The 15,920-nt window shown below is 39.4% G+C and overlaps 1 protein-coding gene across 3 annotated transcripts in view; it reads right to left on the reverse strand.

The window, feature by feature from the left end:
• Positions 1 to 1,327: 1,327 nt before the first annotated feature.
• Positions 1,328 to 15,920, reverse strand: part of CTNNAL1 (catenin alpha like 1) — a 97,288-nt gene continuing 82,695 nt past the window's right edge. For all 3 annotated transcript variants that reach the window (XM_061557202.1, XM_061557203.1, XM_061557201.1), the window contains exons 16-20: positions 15,637 to 15,685; positions 14,305 to 14,361; positions 13,059 to 13,181; positions 9,428 to 9,511; positions 1,328 to 8,828 (exon numbers count right to left, since the gene is read on the reverse strand). In XM_061557202.1, coding sequence (XP_061413186.1) covers positions 8,667 to 8,828; positions 9,428 to 9,511; positions 13,059 to 13,181; positions 14,305 to 14,361; positions 15,637 to 15,685 — 475 coding nt within the window. In that variant the 3' untranslated portion in view covers positions 1,328 to 8,666. The remainder of the gene's footprint in view (positions 8,829 to 9,427; positions 9,512 to 13,058; positions 13,182 to 14,304; positions 14,362 to 15,636; positions 15,686 to 15,920) is intronic.

The raw sequence follows: 15,920 nt of genomic DNA on the forward strand, positions 1-15,920 counted from the left end.
TTCGCAGCGCCGCTTGATTTCCCTTTGTTTCTCGCACGAGAATCGGGCGAGGGATCGTGAACGATCTCTCAGCCTCCGGTGGTGTTGCCACCGTGGGTGGTGCTTTGATTCGGAGTTCCACGAAGATGCAGCGTGCTCGAGGGATATTACGAAGAGGTGTCATGTGCCCACACTTTACCTCCACCATAAGCGACCTGCCGATGGACTACAATAATTATAATCATTATTGTATCATGGGCTGTTACCCGTTTATACTGCTGGGTGGATAGAGAGGTGGGGGGGGGGTGCGGATTTCAGCTTGCTCCCTTCATCGTTTCAATCGTAGCGCCTGGAGATCAAATATAACTGGCAACCTCTGGATTGCAAGTACGGTGTGCTCAGCCATAGATTCCAAGAACACAGGATGAGATGTTACTATCCTTTGTGCAAGCACTTCCAAGAGTTCATGAACAGTGAGCCTGGTGAAATTTGGGGAGCGCATCGTCGTAGTGTACCTTTGGTTCCTAGGGTGTTTTGTTCAGGGGTCTGCTTAAGCCAAGCACATTGTTGGGGAGGGGGGATGCTGGATGGATGTCTCCAAGGCCTCTTACTGCATTTCCGGGGTTCACAATGTTCTAACTCCGTAGTCTACTCAGGATTTCCACAGTCACTTGCAATCATTAAAACTGTTTTTAAACTGAGAACAAAATGAAGAGTGGGCTGTGGTTTCTGCACCGAATAAATGGCCGTTGTCCAAGGTGAGGCTGCTATGGGAGAGCACTGGTACAGAATTATTCTGGATTAAGATTTGTGTATAAGGTGGTGGTGGGTATGTGTTTTTGGTCTGTGGCTATTTCACCATGCTAAATATCTGCATAAGATCATACAGAGGTGGCCAAAGGTTATTTTTTGCTTATGTGAGTATACTGGAGTGTGTAAGTTATAGATGCTTAATACAGGTAGCAGTTAATGAAGCCAAAACACAACACCGTTGTAAGCTTTAAATAAAGCTAAAGTTTTATTTTCCAAAAATAGACTCAAGGTTCTACCACTTACAATAAGTAAACACAGTGGATAATCTACCCATACAAATTAGAAGTTCACACAAACCCCCTCTGAACAGTGTTGACACAGCAATTGTGTTTACATTGGACAAATATATCTGCAGTGAGGTCCACAAAATGGGTTTGTCATGGCACAACCAAGCATATTGGAAACTGATGGATATGTATACTGTATGGCCATGAAGGCACTAAACCTTACATAAAAAACACATGGTTGTGAATAGGTTTCAAATTGAAAATGAACAAGAAAACTATTTTACAACAGAGCAGGCACCGATAAAATATAATTTTTGCAGCGAATAGCGGCGGATACAGTTTTATTCTGGCCATGAATTATGCAAAGTACAATACTGTAAATTAATTTGAAAATACTTTCCTGAACAGTAACCGGTGGAAAAAATGCTTTTTGGTGCTCTGGAAATACAAAACATAATTCTAAAACATGTTTAACACAAAGGTAATGATTGGAATTGAAACAAGATGTATGCAATTAAAGTTTCTCAACACGACATATTTTATCCAAATGCTGTATATTACATTTTTGTAGACATGAAGCACACAATGGATCTAATTCATGTGTTGTCAACGGGGCCATTTGGCACCAAAACCTCTCTTAATTGACGTGATCCTCTTGACCCGACAACCAATGCGGAGGTTGGTCGGGTGATTCCACACTGATTGGCTGACCTTTGACGAAGTAAGGTTAATCGGGTATTTTGGCCATCGAGGCATATGATGTAGGCCCGAGCTATGCAGTCGAATTGGCTTTTAAGCGGCAATATTAAAAGTAACCTTGTGGTTATGTACCAATGAGGTTACTGGAGTTACATCATGAGACCTCCTTTGCCAGTATTAAATTATGATATGGTTTTCCCCTTTCTGGCAATAAAACAGGTGTTAAGATGTTAAAACACCAAACTGAAACCTTTGCAAGGAATCACGTCTACATTAACCACATATACTTGCGGTGCACATGCAAACAAAAAAACATGCTCTGACAGTATGTAAATAAAGCTGTCTCTGGTGTGGACCAATCAGTCTCAAAGACAATGCACATACTGTGAAAGCATGTTTTTTTGTTTGCATTTTCACCACACGTGTATGTGGTAAACCCTACTACAGTTCCCATCCTTTTATTGCTAGTATGGACAGTGCATTTCAGATGCCTCCCTTTGGAACTATTTTGGCTCTTTAAATAGTTTTTGGCCGTAGTTCCAAACTATTATTTGCCTGATTACATGACTTTAAAGTACAATATTTTGTATGTGATCAATGTCCACATTTTGTTGATTTCAAATGTGGTAATCATTACGTTACCTATGCTGCATTGCAGAGCTCCGCCATATTTCAATGGAAAGATATGTAATTGGATAACCCGTAGCAGTGTCATGACCTTGACTCAGAATAAAGATTTGTGAGGCTGGCCAGGAAGAGTAAAGTTCTCCTCATTGTGAGGCCATCCTAGCGACCCGTGACAAATCCAGTGACTTTCTGGGACGAGGACAATATGCAATTCATGAGCAATTCCAGGTAAGTATTCAGGATCGTGCATCCATTGACTATGTTTAATACTTGGGAAAATATTGAGATTTTTTTTATCTATCTAGTGACATGCAGTGACTTTCTGAATTCTGTTTAACACGTAGGCTTTCGCGACCAATATTATTCATAATCAACGTTTTTGGGTTTAGATCGCGTTATTTATAAATGTGTCGTAACCCTCCACCACCCGACACGGCCAATCAGTAAAATAGTGTCACGTTGACAAAAGACAAATAGTTCACTGCTTTAGCCCACCGGTGTGTTGAAGCGTGAAACCACAACATTTACAATTTGAGTACGACGTTTCGCTGGTAATTGCATCCAGCATCATCGGGCGAATTCTGTTTGGTGATTTTTCGATTTAAGGATTTGGAAACACTGCCCTCACAGATGATATTATGTGAAAAATTCTGTGAAGTTTCTTGACCAACACTGCCGAGAAGTACATTGGTCTGGGTGAGGATTACCTTGCAGGCTGAGCTCCCAGAGTGCACTGCTTCACAACCATGGGCAGTGGCAGCTCCTGAAAAACACATTTGAGTCGCTTGGGAGTGTCTTGTCATCTGGTTATTTTATTGTCAAGATGTTTCATTTTTATTTGTACTTTTTAGCACTTGTTATTGCTTTGGTTTGCATTGTTTGGTGTTTTGTCAATTCCGTCCATATGAATGTGAAAGAAAATAATAAAAAATTGGTACAAACTCATTCCCAAACCACATCTACTTTGGCTTCACAGTCAAGAAGGCAAATTGCTGGAATTTAATACACTAAACCATGTCCCTGCTTTAGCTTATGCCAACACATGAATCAGACACCATCGTTCACAGATATATTTTGTACAGTGCTAACAATAAGATGCACCATATTGTATTCCTAGGTATGTTGTGTATGCATGTCATTTGTGGAAGTGTTTTAAATGTTAACAATCAATACTGAGGTACATAGATAATGTTGTACCTCTTTACCTGATTATGACCATTCCATAACCCCTTTTGCAAAACACTCGCTATCAACAGGTTCTCGTCTGCTCAAATGTTTTTATTTATGTCAAGACCTGCACCCTAAATTTTCAACATATAATGTAGTATGTAGAAAAAATACTTTTCTGTATTGCGATTTTTTATTTCTTGGAAAAATTACGTTAAATGTTTACCTTTTTGTATTTAAAACTGTAAGTGTTGTTAATACAATGTTATTATCATTATGACAATGCCGGGGTGCTATTAAGTGTGAAATTGACGAGGGGATTGCCCACGTTTTTAGGCATGACAATTCAGATTCTTCACGCAGCATAAAAAAATGGCACATTTCATTCAGTTTTTTTTGGTTTCCGCACAGGCAAGCGCCACTGTGAAAATAATACGTCCGCACAGATAGCGGCTGCACCACCATGCGATCGGGTAAATCAGCGTGACCTGTTTTGGACTTTTCTCCAGTAAGCGCCGAATATTTTTTAAATAGGACAGTGTCAAATTGAATAAATCTGTGTTTTAAACAGTAATGAAATCCATTATATGGGCATTTATTAAAGTGGAACGTCTAATAAAAAATATAAAAAGGTTACAGCCTTGTGTTGTTACATGAAAAATAGCAGGTCAGCCATCCAGGGCTAATAGAATCTGACATCAAACAGCGTTACCAACACCGGTCAGGAAAAAAGCACCGTCTTGTAAATTTTCACACAATGAAAACATCTGTAACATGATGGCCCTCATTTCCTGAGCTTTGCTGCATGAACCCCCTCCCATGTAAGTTCAGTTTACATCCATATTTTCAAACGTGTATATCAATATACATACACACATGTTTACATATACAGAGAGGGAATATTGTCAATGGAAAAAAGGCAATTTTGACAAAATGGCATGGGTAGAAATGAGGCCATACAGCACTGCACACTCATCTAACATTACAGTAATTCATACACAACAGGGTCAGCATAATTTACAGGATCATGAGAACTGACTTTATCCTATCCATGTATGAAACAGAAGCATATTTTCTTATGCAGTAAGACCACCGAGAATTGTCCTTCACGTTACAGTCCGTACTTGCAAAATTTTTACTTGAAATTTGCAAACTGCAACCACAACAACCCATCATGCTGCCACCACGTCTACAATACAAAGCCATCAAATGATCCGTTCATGCAAGCAATCACATTTTGCAAAGTACGACATACAGTACAACGCATTTTAGTCGCATACTTTTCAGCAAAAGCAGGAAATTGTAAAAAAAATAGTAATTAAAACACTGCCTCAATGGTAACCTATAATTTCATGGCTACGTTTTAAATTTGGACAACTGAAATTGGTAGATATAGCTTTCGTAAATTGACATTGTACTCCATGAAAATGTACTATTCCCATGAAACTTATACTCCTTTATTGTCTATTCAAATTGGAAATGCACACCTTAGCTTTTCATGCCATTTCGACCTTTTTAAAATAGCCAACTTTTATATATGAAATAAAAACTCTAAAGTTTAAAAACACGTAGAAAAATGCATGATTGGAATTACATTCAGAGAGAGATAATATGCAGGTTAGAGACAACATTTAAGGACATTACCGTATGAAGAAAAGTAAGTAGGACAGGACACATCTCAAGAAGGGATCATGACCAATGGTCAAGAGCAAGGGTCGGCAACCAAAATAACAAGAAGAGCCATTTTTTTCGAATTCCGTAAACTCAATATTTTAAGAGCCGCAATGCATGTGGTGAATACGTGACGGTGATTCTGAGTAACATCACTAAGCAGTCCTTAAAGAGCTGCATGAGGCACCGAAAACCGCAGGTTGCCGACCCCTGGTCAAGAGTTATGATGGCGTGACCGCTACGGGAATACAATGCGTCCAAGAGGAGTTTCTCGAAGGAGATTGAACAACAAAATCAGCCGATTCTAGGTGCAGCTTCGAGGTGCATTGTTGGATTGTTGGGGGAGATGGTTAAGTAACAGCTTGGAGAGGCTTTCACCCAGCAGTGGATTCATCGTGGCTGATGACGATAAATTACAAGTACTCTACCGTTTAAAACCTCAACGGATTTTGACAAATTAGACCATCATTGGCGTTTGTTATATAGACCTACTCTTTTAAATGTGCTTGTCAGCAAATGTGATTTTCAAACAGTAGAAGTGAGAAAGACGAGTTGGGATTATCAGTGTTAGTGACATATCAAGCAGCCAGGATGTATCATACTCCGCCCAGATTTGATCCAATCTGTAAAATGTGACCTTCATCTACATTTTTTCTTCTTCCCAAAGACATGTTTTTCAAAGCAACAATGTTTTAGTAAACGTGAAAATTACTCATTGTAAAACTACGGTTGAATAATGTGCGATTCCAGGAAAAAGAGCAGACAATGCATTGGAGTAGGTTCTGCCAAAATATCCAGCAAATTCGTTAATGTTTATTGTCTTTAAGTTGAAACGTATTGTATAATGCAGTACGCCTAAGCAACTGACATATAAGCACGACAAACGCACGCACATTGTTTCAGTGATTTAAGCCGTGCTCTTCCTCCATTGTGAGCATTTCTTGGTGCCCATCATACATTCACACATGCACTGTATATACAAATACACCGCATGGCATTTATATAAAAAAATAAGCATAAATGCCCTGAAGTGGGTATACCGCGCAAATATGTTAGTTGTAAGCAAACAAAAACATTCACTAACACGCAGATATTTCATTCACTAATACATTCAATAACATTCACTAACACACTAATATTTCATTCACTAACACATTCAATAACATTAACTAACACGCTGATATTTCAGACCCACAGCTCTTCCAGTGACTGCCATTTGTATAAAACAAAATAGCATTATTTTTAAAAAGGCAGTTATTAAACTCAACATACAGCATTATCAGTGATAATTATTTTAAATGACACAAAAGACAGAAAGGCACATTAATGAGAACAGCATTAACCAGTAGACCATGATTCCAGTTTTGAGAATGACTGAAAAAAATTCGTTATATAACTCTTTCAATAATTTTTGTTCTAAGCCCATCATTCAAAACACATAATATCCATTCCACTCTGCTGTTACGTAGCATTTACTATACTGGCTATACCATTATAGTCACAAACGCCAACAGTGTCTTAATACTATACTGTACACACACAAATACTTGACTCCATGCATTAATGGCCAGTGGTAGCAGCACACCTAACAAAATGAGGCAAGGATAGGAAGGTATATATTGGAGAAAGGTGCAAATGATGCATTATTACAACCTTGGCACCAGGATATCCTTTAAAATCATCCACTATCACTTTCCATCAGGCTGGCCTGTGTCCATGGCTTTGTAAGTAGGCCTTCGTCATTGTAAGCTGGCTAGAGCTGGGTCACCCTGACTTTTATTTTAGATACCAAGCACTAAGAGTACTGTTTATAAAAAAAAAAGATCAAATAAAAAATATACTTTTTTAAATTTTACACAATCTATAAAAGCCATTGTTATTAACACGTTGACCAGCCAAGCCCTTGTGTCGATGATTATCTTATTCCTCCCACAGTGGCCAAAAGCATGTCTCGGGCAGCTGTGTCACAATGGCCACCGGTAGTCCGTAGGAGCCCATGGGTACAGCGCCATACGATCCACGGTGGGTCGTAAAGCCTTTGTCATAGAAATGAGCATGGTTTAAAGATAAGTTTCTGTTGCTTACTCCATAACCGACAACTGCAACTGACCCATTGCAGACTTCCGCTCAGTTAAAGTGCAACCTCCCTGGAAGTGTAAAGAGGCCGTAGTGATATAAATCCAGGGGTGTGCCTGTTGCTCTGTTTATCAATAGAACACAGTGCTGGGTCTTTAATGAGTGGGCTGGGATCCAACCTGACATTGAACATTTTATTTCAGGTAGACATAATTAGAATTACCTGGAACGTTTGACCCTTGAGAGGGCCACAATGTTTCAACTATGGAAATTGGTGTTTTGCAAATGCAACATTAGCATGCACTTCCTGAGGACCCACGCATATGAGGATCTCTGTCATGCCCTTTGCCAACAACTTTTAAATCCTTTGTTAAAAGTGAATATGGCCTGTACTGCAACCCATTCCCCATGATTGACTACAGTAGAGTATTTTAACACATATGTCAAAAGACTACACGGCAGAATGTTTTTTGTAACCGGATGTCCTGAGGTCCTTTTTTGGATATGCAACACATTGCTATTTGAACTTCAAATGTTACATAAACCAGCAAGTGTCTGCATTACCAATGGGTCTCGTACAGCAGCAGCCAAATCCATGATTAATATGGATTCCAAAGGTTGTGCAAAACAACTGCTGGGTTTTTTTAAAAGCAGGAATTTTCAGGATAGCGTGCAAGTTGTGACACGGGCAAAAGTGTGTACGCATGGATGTGTGATTTTACTTTGTCAGCTGTTTCAAGAAATGCATTCATACTTTGCATTTTATATTGACACGTGAAATTATTCTTATAATTGGGGAACACATGAATGTATGGTACTAATGAATAATAACAAAAATAAAAACCAAGCAATAAAAACGGTAATTATATTACTGACCCAATGGCAGTTAACACAATTTGCTTTGGTGTCTTAACATTTTCAGTAAATGCTTAAAAAATATCTGCTTGGCTAAAGTAAGGTGAGCTGCCCAACTAGACAACACATCAACCAGTATAACAGCTGACAGAAGAAATGCTTCTCAAGACCTACTTGCCCAATTACAGGCAAAATCAACAATACTTGCTTTTTTAAAATCAGGACAATAGTTACTGCAGTGTCAGTACTGGACTAGTAATGTGAGAAGTCAACAGCAGTTACACTCTGGGAGATTGACTCCTGGTATAGGAATGTGGAATTACTAGAACGCGTTCAGGACTGCCAATGGAGATGAGCACTTCCCAACACTCATTTGAGCATTGAAACACTTGGACTCTTATATATATTTCATAACCCAACCCAGATCACCTCTCTTCTCTCCTCTTTCCTTTCTCCTTATTTCTAGATTGTTACCCCTTTGTTCCTTCCCCCTTCAATGTATTTCTTCATGACCCATTGCCCGTGCATTTAAGAGGATGCAGTCACAAGAGGTTACTTGTCATCCGAAACGCCGAGGTTAAGCATCCTCTGTTCAAGCCCTTTGGTGGTGCGCAGATCCCCGTTGACAGTGGCGTTGCCAGGTGGCGAGGTGATCCTGCCTGCTGATGCCTCGCCATTCCAACGCTGAGCTGAGTTCTGGTTACAGCTCTTGTACTGCACAGAATGAACAGAACAACAATAATAGATTGCATGTGTCATACGTGACAGCAACCACGGATGATGCAGTCGGGGCTGTGGCTTCCAGTTTGCGCTTACAAGAGCTAGTAGAATGGAGTACAGAAAGTAGGTTGCTGACCCAATCTCTTGGGATTTTTGAGTGATGTTCCCTCATATGCATGGGTTTTCTCCAGGTACTCCAGCCTCGTCCCAAGTGCAAAAATACTCATCGAGGAATTGGGAAAATATCACAGGGAACTATCTTCCTGAATGTAAGAGCTGCGACTTAGCTAAGGTTTTTGTAAATTATTTTGGAAATGTTATAATATATAGTATTATGATTGAGCGGTGGTACAGTGGTCAGTGCACTGAGATAATGAACCTGGCGACCCGGATTGATCCCAGGCGCTGCCAATATCAGTGGCAAGAGATATTAGAACCTGGTCTCCCTTCAACCCTCACTGACCACGATAGTAAAGTATGGTCAAAAAGCCTCCATGACTGACATGGAGGCTTTTGGTAGATTAAGAATGGCTGTCATTAATTTCATTAATATGGTGTAAGAGAGTGTGTATTTTTTTCTGGGGGTTACTGACCTTTCTGGAGAGGTTGTGGCACAAGCAAACGATGGACAGAACCAGCAGCAACACATTTTTAGTTTCCTGAATAGTACTGTCCACCTACGGGGAAAATATATCAACAATTAAACAATTCTCCACTGTGTATATATATATAATTCGCATGTGTCTGTGCGTCCATCTGTCACGCTCTGTATCTCCCAAACAGTATGTCGGAGAAAAGGACTAATGAAACAAAACACGTTTCTCCTGACGAGGACATTACCGGAAGAGTGTCATCTTTCTTAATTGTCAACATTTTGACTCTGAAAACTCGAAAACAAATACCTTGGAATATACAATAGACTACCATTTGTAAAGGATGATGTCATTAGAACGCCGGATTGCACTTTATTGCTCAAACCGGATATAATGATTAAAGGGTGCTTGCAAGTCGGATAGCAGTGGCATTGGCAAACAAAAAGCACCTACAATTACAATATTTGGCGAAACAAGTCATATTTTAGAATCCGTTTTGGCATGTGTAATGTGTATGGCAGCTTGAATGATCGAGACATCTAGGTATCATCATATTTATGAAGAGATACATGGCTGCTTGAAAGTAGGCCAGCAAGTGTTACTGCCAAACGGACTTTAGTTTCGAATTCACATTTGCATGCAGGATGTCAGATTTACTATGCCACTGTGAAATGTAATTGGCTGTAATAATGGAGAACATGCCAAATTTGTATTAAATAACTTTAAATATTTTTTTAAAATTTGCAATATAGTACTCTAATTGTACCAAGTGGGATAAGCATACTGCACTGTGTTAGATTTTCAGACAGGCTTAATGGGAGTGGGGAGTGATATCTGAAATGGTCTTGGACACCCCCTTTACAAACCCCTGAAGTATGGTCAAAAAACCTCCAAACCCCGTGTCTCACACAGACTGCGGAGGCCTTCATCCAGCAGTGGATTGACAATCGGTTGTACAAATCGTGAGATTCTGAGCAACTTAGAATATCTGTAGAAATGAAATATAGCAGCTAACTATTTTTTGTCTCTTCCGATTGTATGATCAGTGTGGGCAAAGCAGCACTATTGCATTTGGGAAATTTGAAATATCAGAAAATGAGAGTGTATCAATGAAACCATGGCATGTGAGTGATTATGGTAACATTAGAACACGAGAACTCAAGCAACATACAGAAGTATTCGTGGGTATCTGGCAGAAAGCTTTCAACAGGCACAATGAAACAAAACAGCGGGCAGAGAAACGAATAGGGTAAAACAAAAACTATAAGCAGGAGTGGGTAATTGGCTAAGTCTGGATTTTACTGGCATACTTTTTTGGGGGGATGTTCAAATGTCCACAGGCAATGTTATAATAGCTAGGTGAGGCTACAGGATCCTGAATTTAAATGTAAAAATATGTAATATATTGTTTTATCATAAAGTATTCTACACATGAAGGCGATAGTATTTGAATAGCTGCCATTATCTTTTTGTATGCAAGACATATACTGTTTCTTGGGCCAACATATCGAGGACACATTTGAAAGCCCATTTCTATGATCTTAAAGACTACATTTTTTATAGTCTTTGTTGTAAAACAAACTTCACGTATACAGACATGCTGGTAGGAAAAAAAGGTGGACAAAAGCAAATACTTTCAGATTCCTCGTTCATTTTTTTATCAGATCGCATCAGTAAAATGTGTATCGTGACACCCTTCTCCGCCAGACACAGCCAATAAATGAGTTGTCACGTGAACAAACGTGGCAATGTATTACTGCTTCGGCAAATCGGTGTGTTGGAGAACAAGCTCACAACGTTTAACAATTGGGTAGAAAGTTTTGCTGGTAGTTGCAACCAGCGTCATCAGTCAGATGCCATAATTGTGACTGCTTTGCAGAGTATTGGCCGCGAGAGCCTCCGTGTTAAGTGCATTCAGTACAAACCTGTACGGGCAATTAATTTCAATTATAACAGGCAAAAATGACAAGGACTTGTTTGGGACCCTTTTTGTAAACATATGGCAATTAACCAAGGAACAATGAAAACAATTGTAACATCTCTCTCAGTTTCCATGGAATGGGATTCTCAGCCCTGATAAATAAAATGTAAAAATGAATTGCAAAATGCAAAACCCTTTATCAGTCCACTGCGGGATTAAGTCCACTCCACGCCTTTCAGTCATGGCAGTGTTGGCTCATAATTCACCACAAAACGCACACTGACACCTATTTGAATGCAGTCACATGATTACCCCGCACAGAAATCCTCTCTCATCAAGACGCTCATACATCGGGCTAAAAAAGTGTCAGATGGTGATAGTCTAAGAAGTGATTAAATTAAACATGCAATTGAACGGTTAAAATGATCCACAAATCTAAAAATAACACGAGAGTTGAAACTGACCAAATAATTAAAAATATTAACATACCGTGCATTGCGGGAGTAACTGATAAACTAGCCAGATTTTTGGAAAAACAAAACATCCGAGTCAGATTTAGTATGATACATAAAATACAGAGATGAATATGTGGTACTAAAGACGTATTACCGAAGCAATCAACAGAAGGTGTGTACCAAATTAATTTCACTTGTGGAAAATGCTATGTTGGGCAGACAGGCCGAATGATCAGCACGAGACTAATAGAACACCAAAGGAACATTAAATACTGCCAAATACAACTACGGGAGTGGCAGAACACACGTGCCAACAAGGACACTCAATTGATTTTGATAATGTTGAAGTTCAAAACTAGTTACTATTGTTCGGCTCAGTGCTGCTTGGAAGCGAATCAAACAATACTTTGTTTAAAGCATGCCTATACAGGTCACCATACACCAATGGGGATTACCTGTACGCAGACAATAACAGGCTACACAAACGACAGGAGGTACAGGAACAATGTGCATGCATAATGTACGCTGATTACCATAGGAATAACCCAACCGGAAATGGACACCCATTGTTATTTATATGCATTCATTAATCTCCCCCCCTTCCCACGTGAAGAGCTGACAAGTGATGTCATCATATCTATCCCTCTATTTAAGGAACGAAACAGGAGGATTTCTCCACAAATCTGGCTATCCACCTGATGATACTAGTTGTAATTACTGGTGAAACATCGTACTCAGATTGTAAATGTTGTGGAAATTTAACACGTAGGCTTTCGCGACCAATATTATTCATAATAACGTTTTTGAGTTAGATCGCGTTATTTATAAATGTGTCGTAACCCTCCACCACCCGACACAACCAATCAGCAAAAAAGTGTCACCATTCTGGCGAATTGCCCGATGATGCTGGATGCAATTACCAGCAAAACGTCGTACTCAAAAATTGTAAATGTTGTGGATTCACTCTTCAACACACCGGTGGGCTAAAGTGTGAACTATTTGTCTTTTGTCAACGTGACACTTTCTTGCTGATTGGCCGTGTCGGGTGGTGGAGGGTTACGACACATTTATAAATAACGCGATCTAACCCAAAAACTTTATTATGAATGTTGTGGAATTGTTCTCCAACACACCAGTGTGCTGTATTAGTAACGAATTGGCATGTTCTGTTTATGTGACAACTTAAATCAAATGTCTCTGTCTAATTGGAGGAGTAAACTAATCTACCTTTGTCTTGAGGTCGATCTGCACTAACCTTTGTGAAAGTAGCCACCTTGCCGTGCATGGGCGTGCGGCAGGCAAGTTGTATCTGTTGGCACAAGGCTGGTAGCCGCCCTGCTTCCACCTGCAGCAGTGAGCGGTCATCTTCCTCGGGCACCTATAGCAATGATCGCAGCAGTGAGGACACGGCAGACAGAACTATGGTAAATGCATTGTTAGGCTGCAGTGTTGCACGTATGTCCAAATTTCTGCCCTCAAGGCCCTGAAATCTTGACTAGCCTTTTGCCTGTCCAAGGACGGTTATAATCCCTTGTTCATCATGACGTCCTTTTTACTTTGATGTCTCAACAGCGTTACGGAGATCGCGTGACGTGAGAGTTCTGCCTTTGTAGTGAGGGTTGTAAATTGACGCCGAGGAGGGGGAGGAGGCATCTCGGCCCCCCATGTGGAGTGACGTCACCCGCTAATTATTATCAATGAGGGGGGGTGTCCATTTGGGTGACGTCACCTGCTCATGATTATTAATGAGGGGGGCTGGTCGAAATGGAGTGACGTCACGAGCATTGCACACAGACATTCTTGGCTTATTATAGTAGGTAATGGTCAAATTAAATGCAATGGAAAGTCGTGGTTTAAACTCTAAATCGGTGGAGTTGTGTATGAACTCTTCGAGCTGCTCTTATGTGATTTTAAAAGATCATTGCTTCATTATACAATATTATACGTACTTGAATACTGAATGAGGATAACAGGTTAGACTCGAAATTTGTTACGTAATGCAGTGTCTCCCCTCCGTTATGCAGTATTGGACGTAAAAAATACATTTAAAAAATGAATGTACTGTGTGCTGTGAAGTTGTAAAAGTGATGCTTTGTGAAAATTAGATAAGCATGAGTATTAAGTAGGGGTGTAATTAAATTTTCACCCGTACTCCCAGCAATTTGATTAACTGTTGCGATGCAGGGTAGTGATTCAATTGAATAATTTTTTTCGAACATTGTGGTAAATTTTTGGGCCTCTAATGGCTGCAGAGATCATACGTGACCATTATATCTAATACGTAAATATAAAATTATTATGATGCATGTATTGCAACCTTAATAATCCACATTATGTAAGGAATTGATGCATCATTACACTTGTAATATTAAGGCATCAATATCCATCCTCAAAACAGTTACCCATTATTATTGTTATCATGACTACCAACAGGGCACACAGTATGCAATGAAAACATCACAATATTTGAGTCGGTTAATTTTTGTGGCTGATAAGCTCACCAGCATGGAGAATGTCCGCAGGGCTGCGCATAATCTGATTCCCTCTTCAGAAAAAACCTGAAAGATTAACATCGACTTGTTAATTATGAATCCCCATCTCCTGAGGCATAGCTGTACTTACTGAGGCACAGGTACGCTTTAAAAGGTGGTCCTTTAATATAAATGGATAAAGCCAACGCACTATCACTCTTAGTTTTGGAATTGGACACCGGCGTTTATTAACTATTTTTAAATTAACTCTTTGATTTGTTTTACATTTTACAAAAAAAATATCCACAAGATATTATGAAATGAATCAAAAGCAAAAGTAATTTTACAGTTTGGAAATCTGTCCTTACAACTTCACTCCGAAAGAGAATTCCGTTGCCCATCAATTGTTTCACTTTGTACAGTGATATTGCAAGTTCAACAATAGCTTCCAGATGTTTTGGTATTTAAAAATCCCAAACAAAAACAACTTTTCACATGCAAATTGAAATTCTTCTAAACCGGTAATAAGTTTTATTTTTGTACTGTTTAATGTGCCAACCTTGAAGAGGTTCAGACCCATTTTAGAGTCCTGCACTCAAATTTTACCAATGCTGGCAGCGTTGACTGAGGGTTAATCAAGTGAAAACACCCTGGCAGACTTGGACACCCAGGGTTGCCAGTCATCATCTCTCGTGGCCACAGTATTGTCTTCACCAAGAGACGTTTACATTTTTTGTATTTTAAAAGTGGTGTTGTTCAGCGGTTCACATTTTTCGTACAGGGAATTCAACGATAGCGAAAGTCGAGTGTGCATGTTTGGTCAGTCAAAAAGGACACAATCATGTTTTTTTTATGTTGGTGGCTATATGATGATACAAAATAATATTAGGCTAATACTGTACTTCTTTTAAATGTCGATAAGCCCACTGCCAGAGCATCTGTTCTTTCAAGTGGCATCAATTGAATGTGTGTCCTCTTGACACCACCTTTTGTTTTTGAAATCTTAATTTTAGTAATTCTCTGGAATGTTTAATAGCATACGTTATCTCATAACTCAATGGAAATAGACCGGAGTCGCCAAACCATGCGAGGTACCTAGTGGATAGGCAGTAGCGCCATAAAAAAAATGTAATGGTAATGTTATTATACCAATACTCTTTGTTTTTTTCGGTGAAGTCACGTAAGTAAATAAAAAAAATCACGACGTTTCGGGCGCAACACAAGCGTCCTTCTTCAGGTGGGGACAACTTAGCAAAAGCACACCACTTAAGCGGTGTGCTGACTTCACCGAAAAAAAAAACAAACAGTATGAATCCTTGCAGTCACGAAAACTTCAAATCTAGAATTATACCCATAATTTACCTCGGCTTGATGGAACAGGTCATGGGTAGTTTTCAGCAGACCTTCACCCCTAAAACAATACACAACACACCTCTGATTATAGAAGAATATCATTGACAACAGTGCATGCAGAGTATATAATTCTACGAGTTCACTCGCATAAGCATTGGACTTTTTTTTCAAGGTTGCATGTCATTTGTAGGTGTATATAGGGTATATACATTTACTGAACATCAACAGCCAATTTCCCCCACGATTTCCTGCATTGTACAGCATCTTGAGATGAGGTTGCATGTAAGTACTTA

This window comes from Lethenteron reissneri, chromosome 23 (genome assembly GCF_015708825.2).
Source record: "Lethenteron reissneri isolate LAM-NWPU_2019-01 chromosome 23, ASM1570882v1, whole genome shotgun sequence".
NCBI lineage: Eukaryota > Metazoa > Chordata > Hyperoartia > Petromyzontiformes > Petromyzontidae > Lethenteron > Lethenteron reissneri.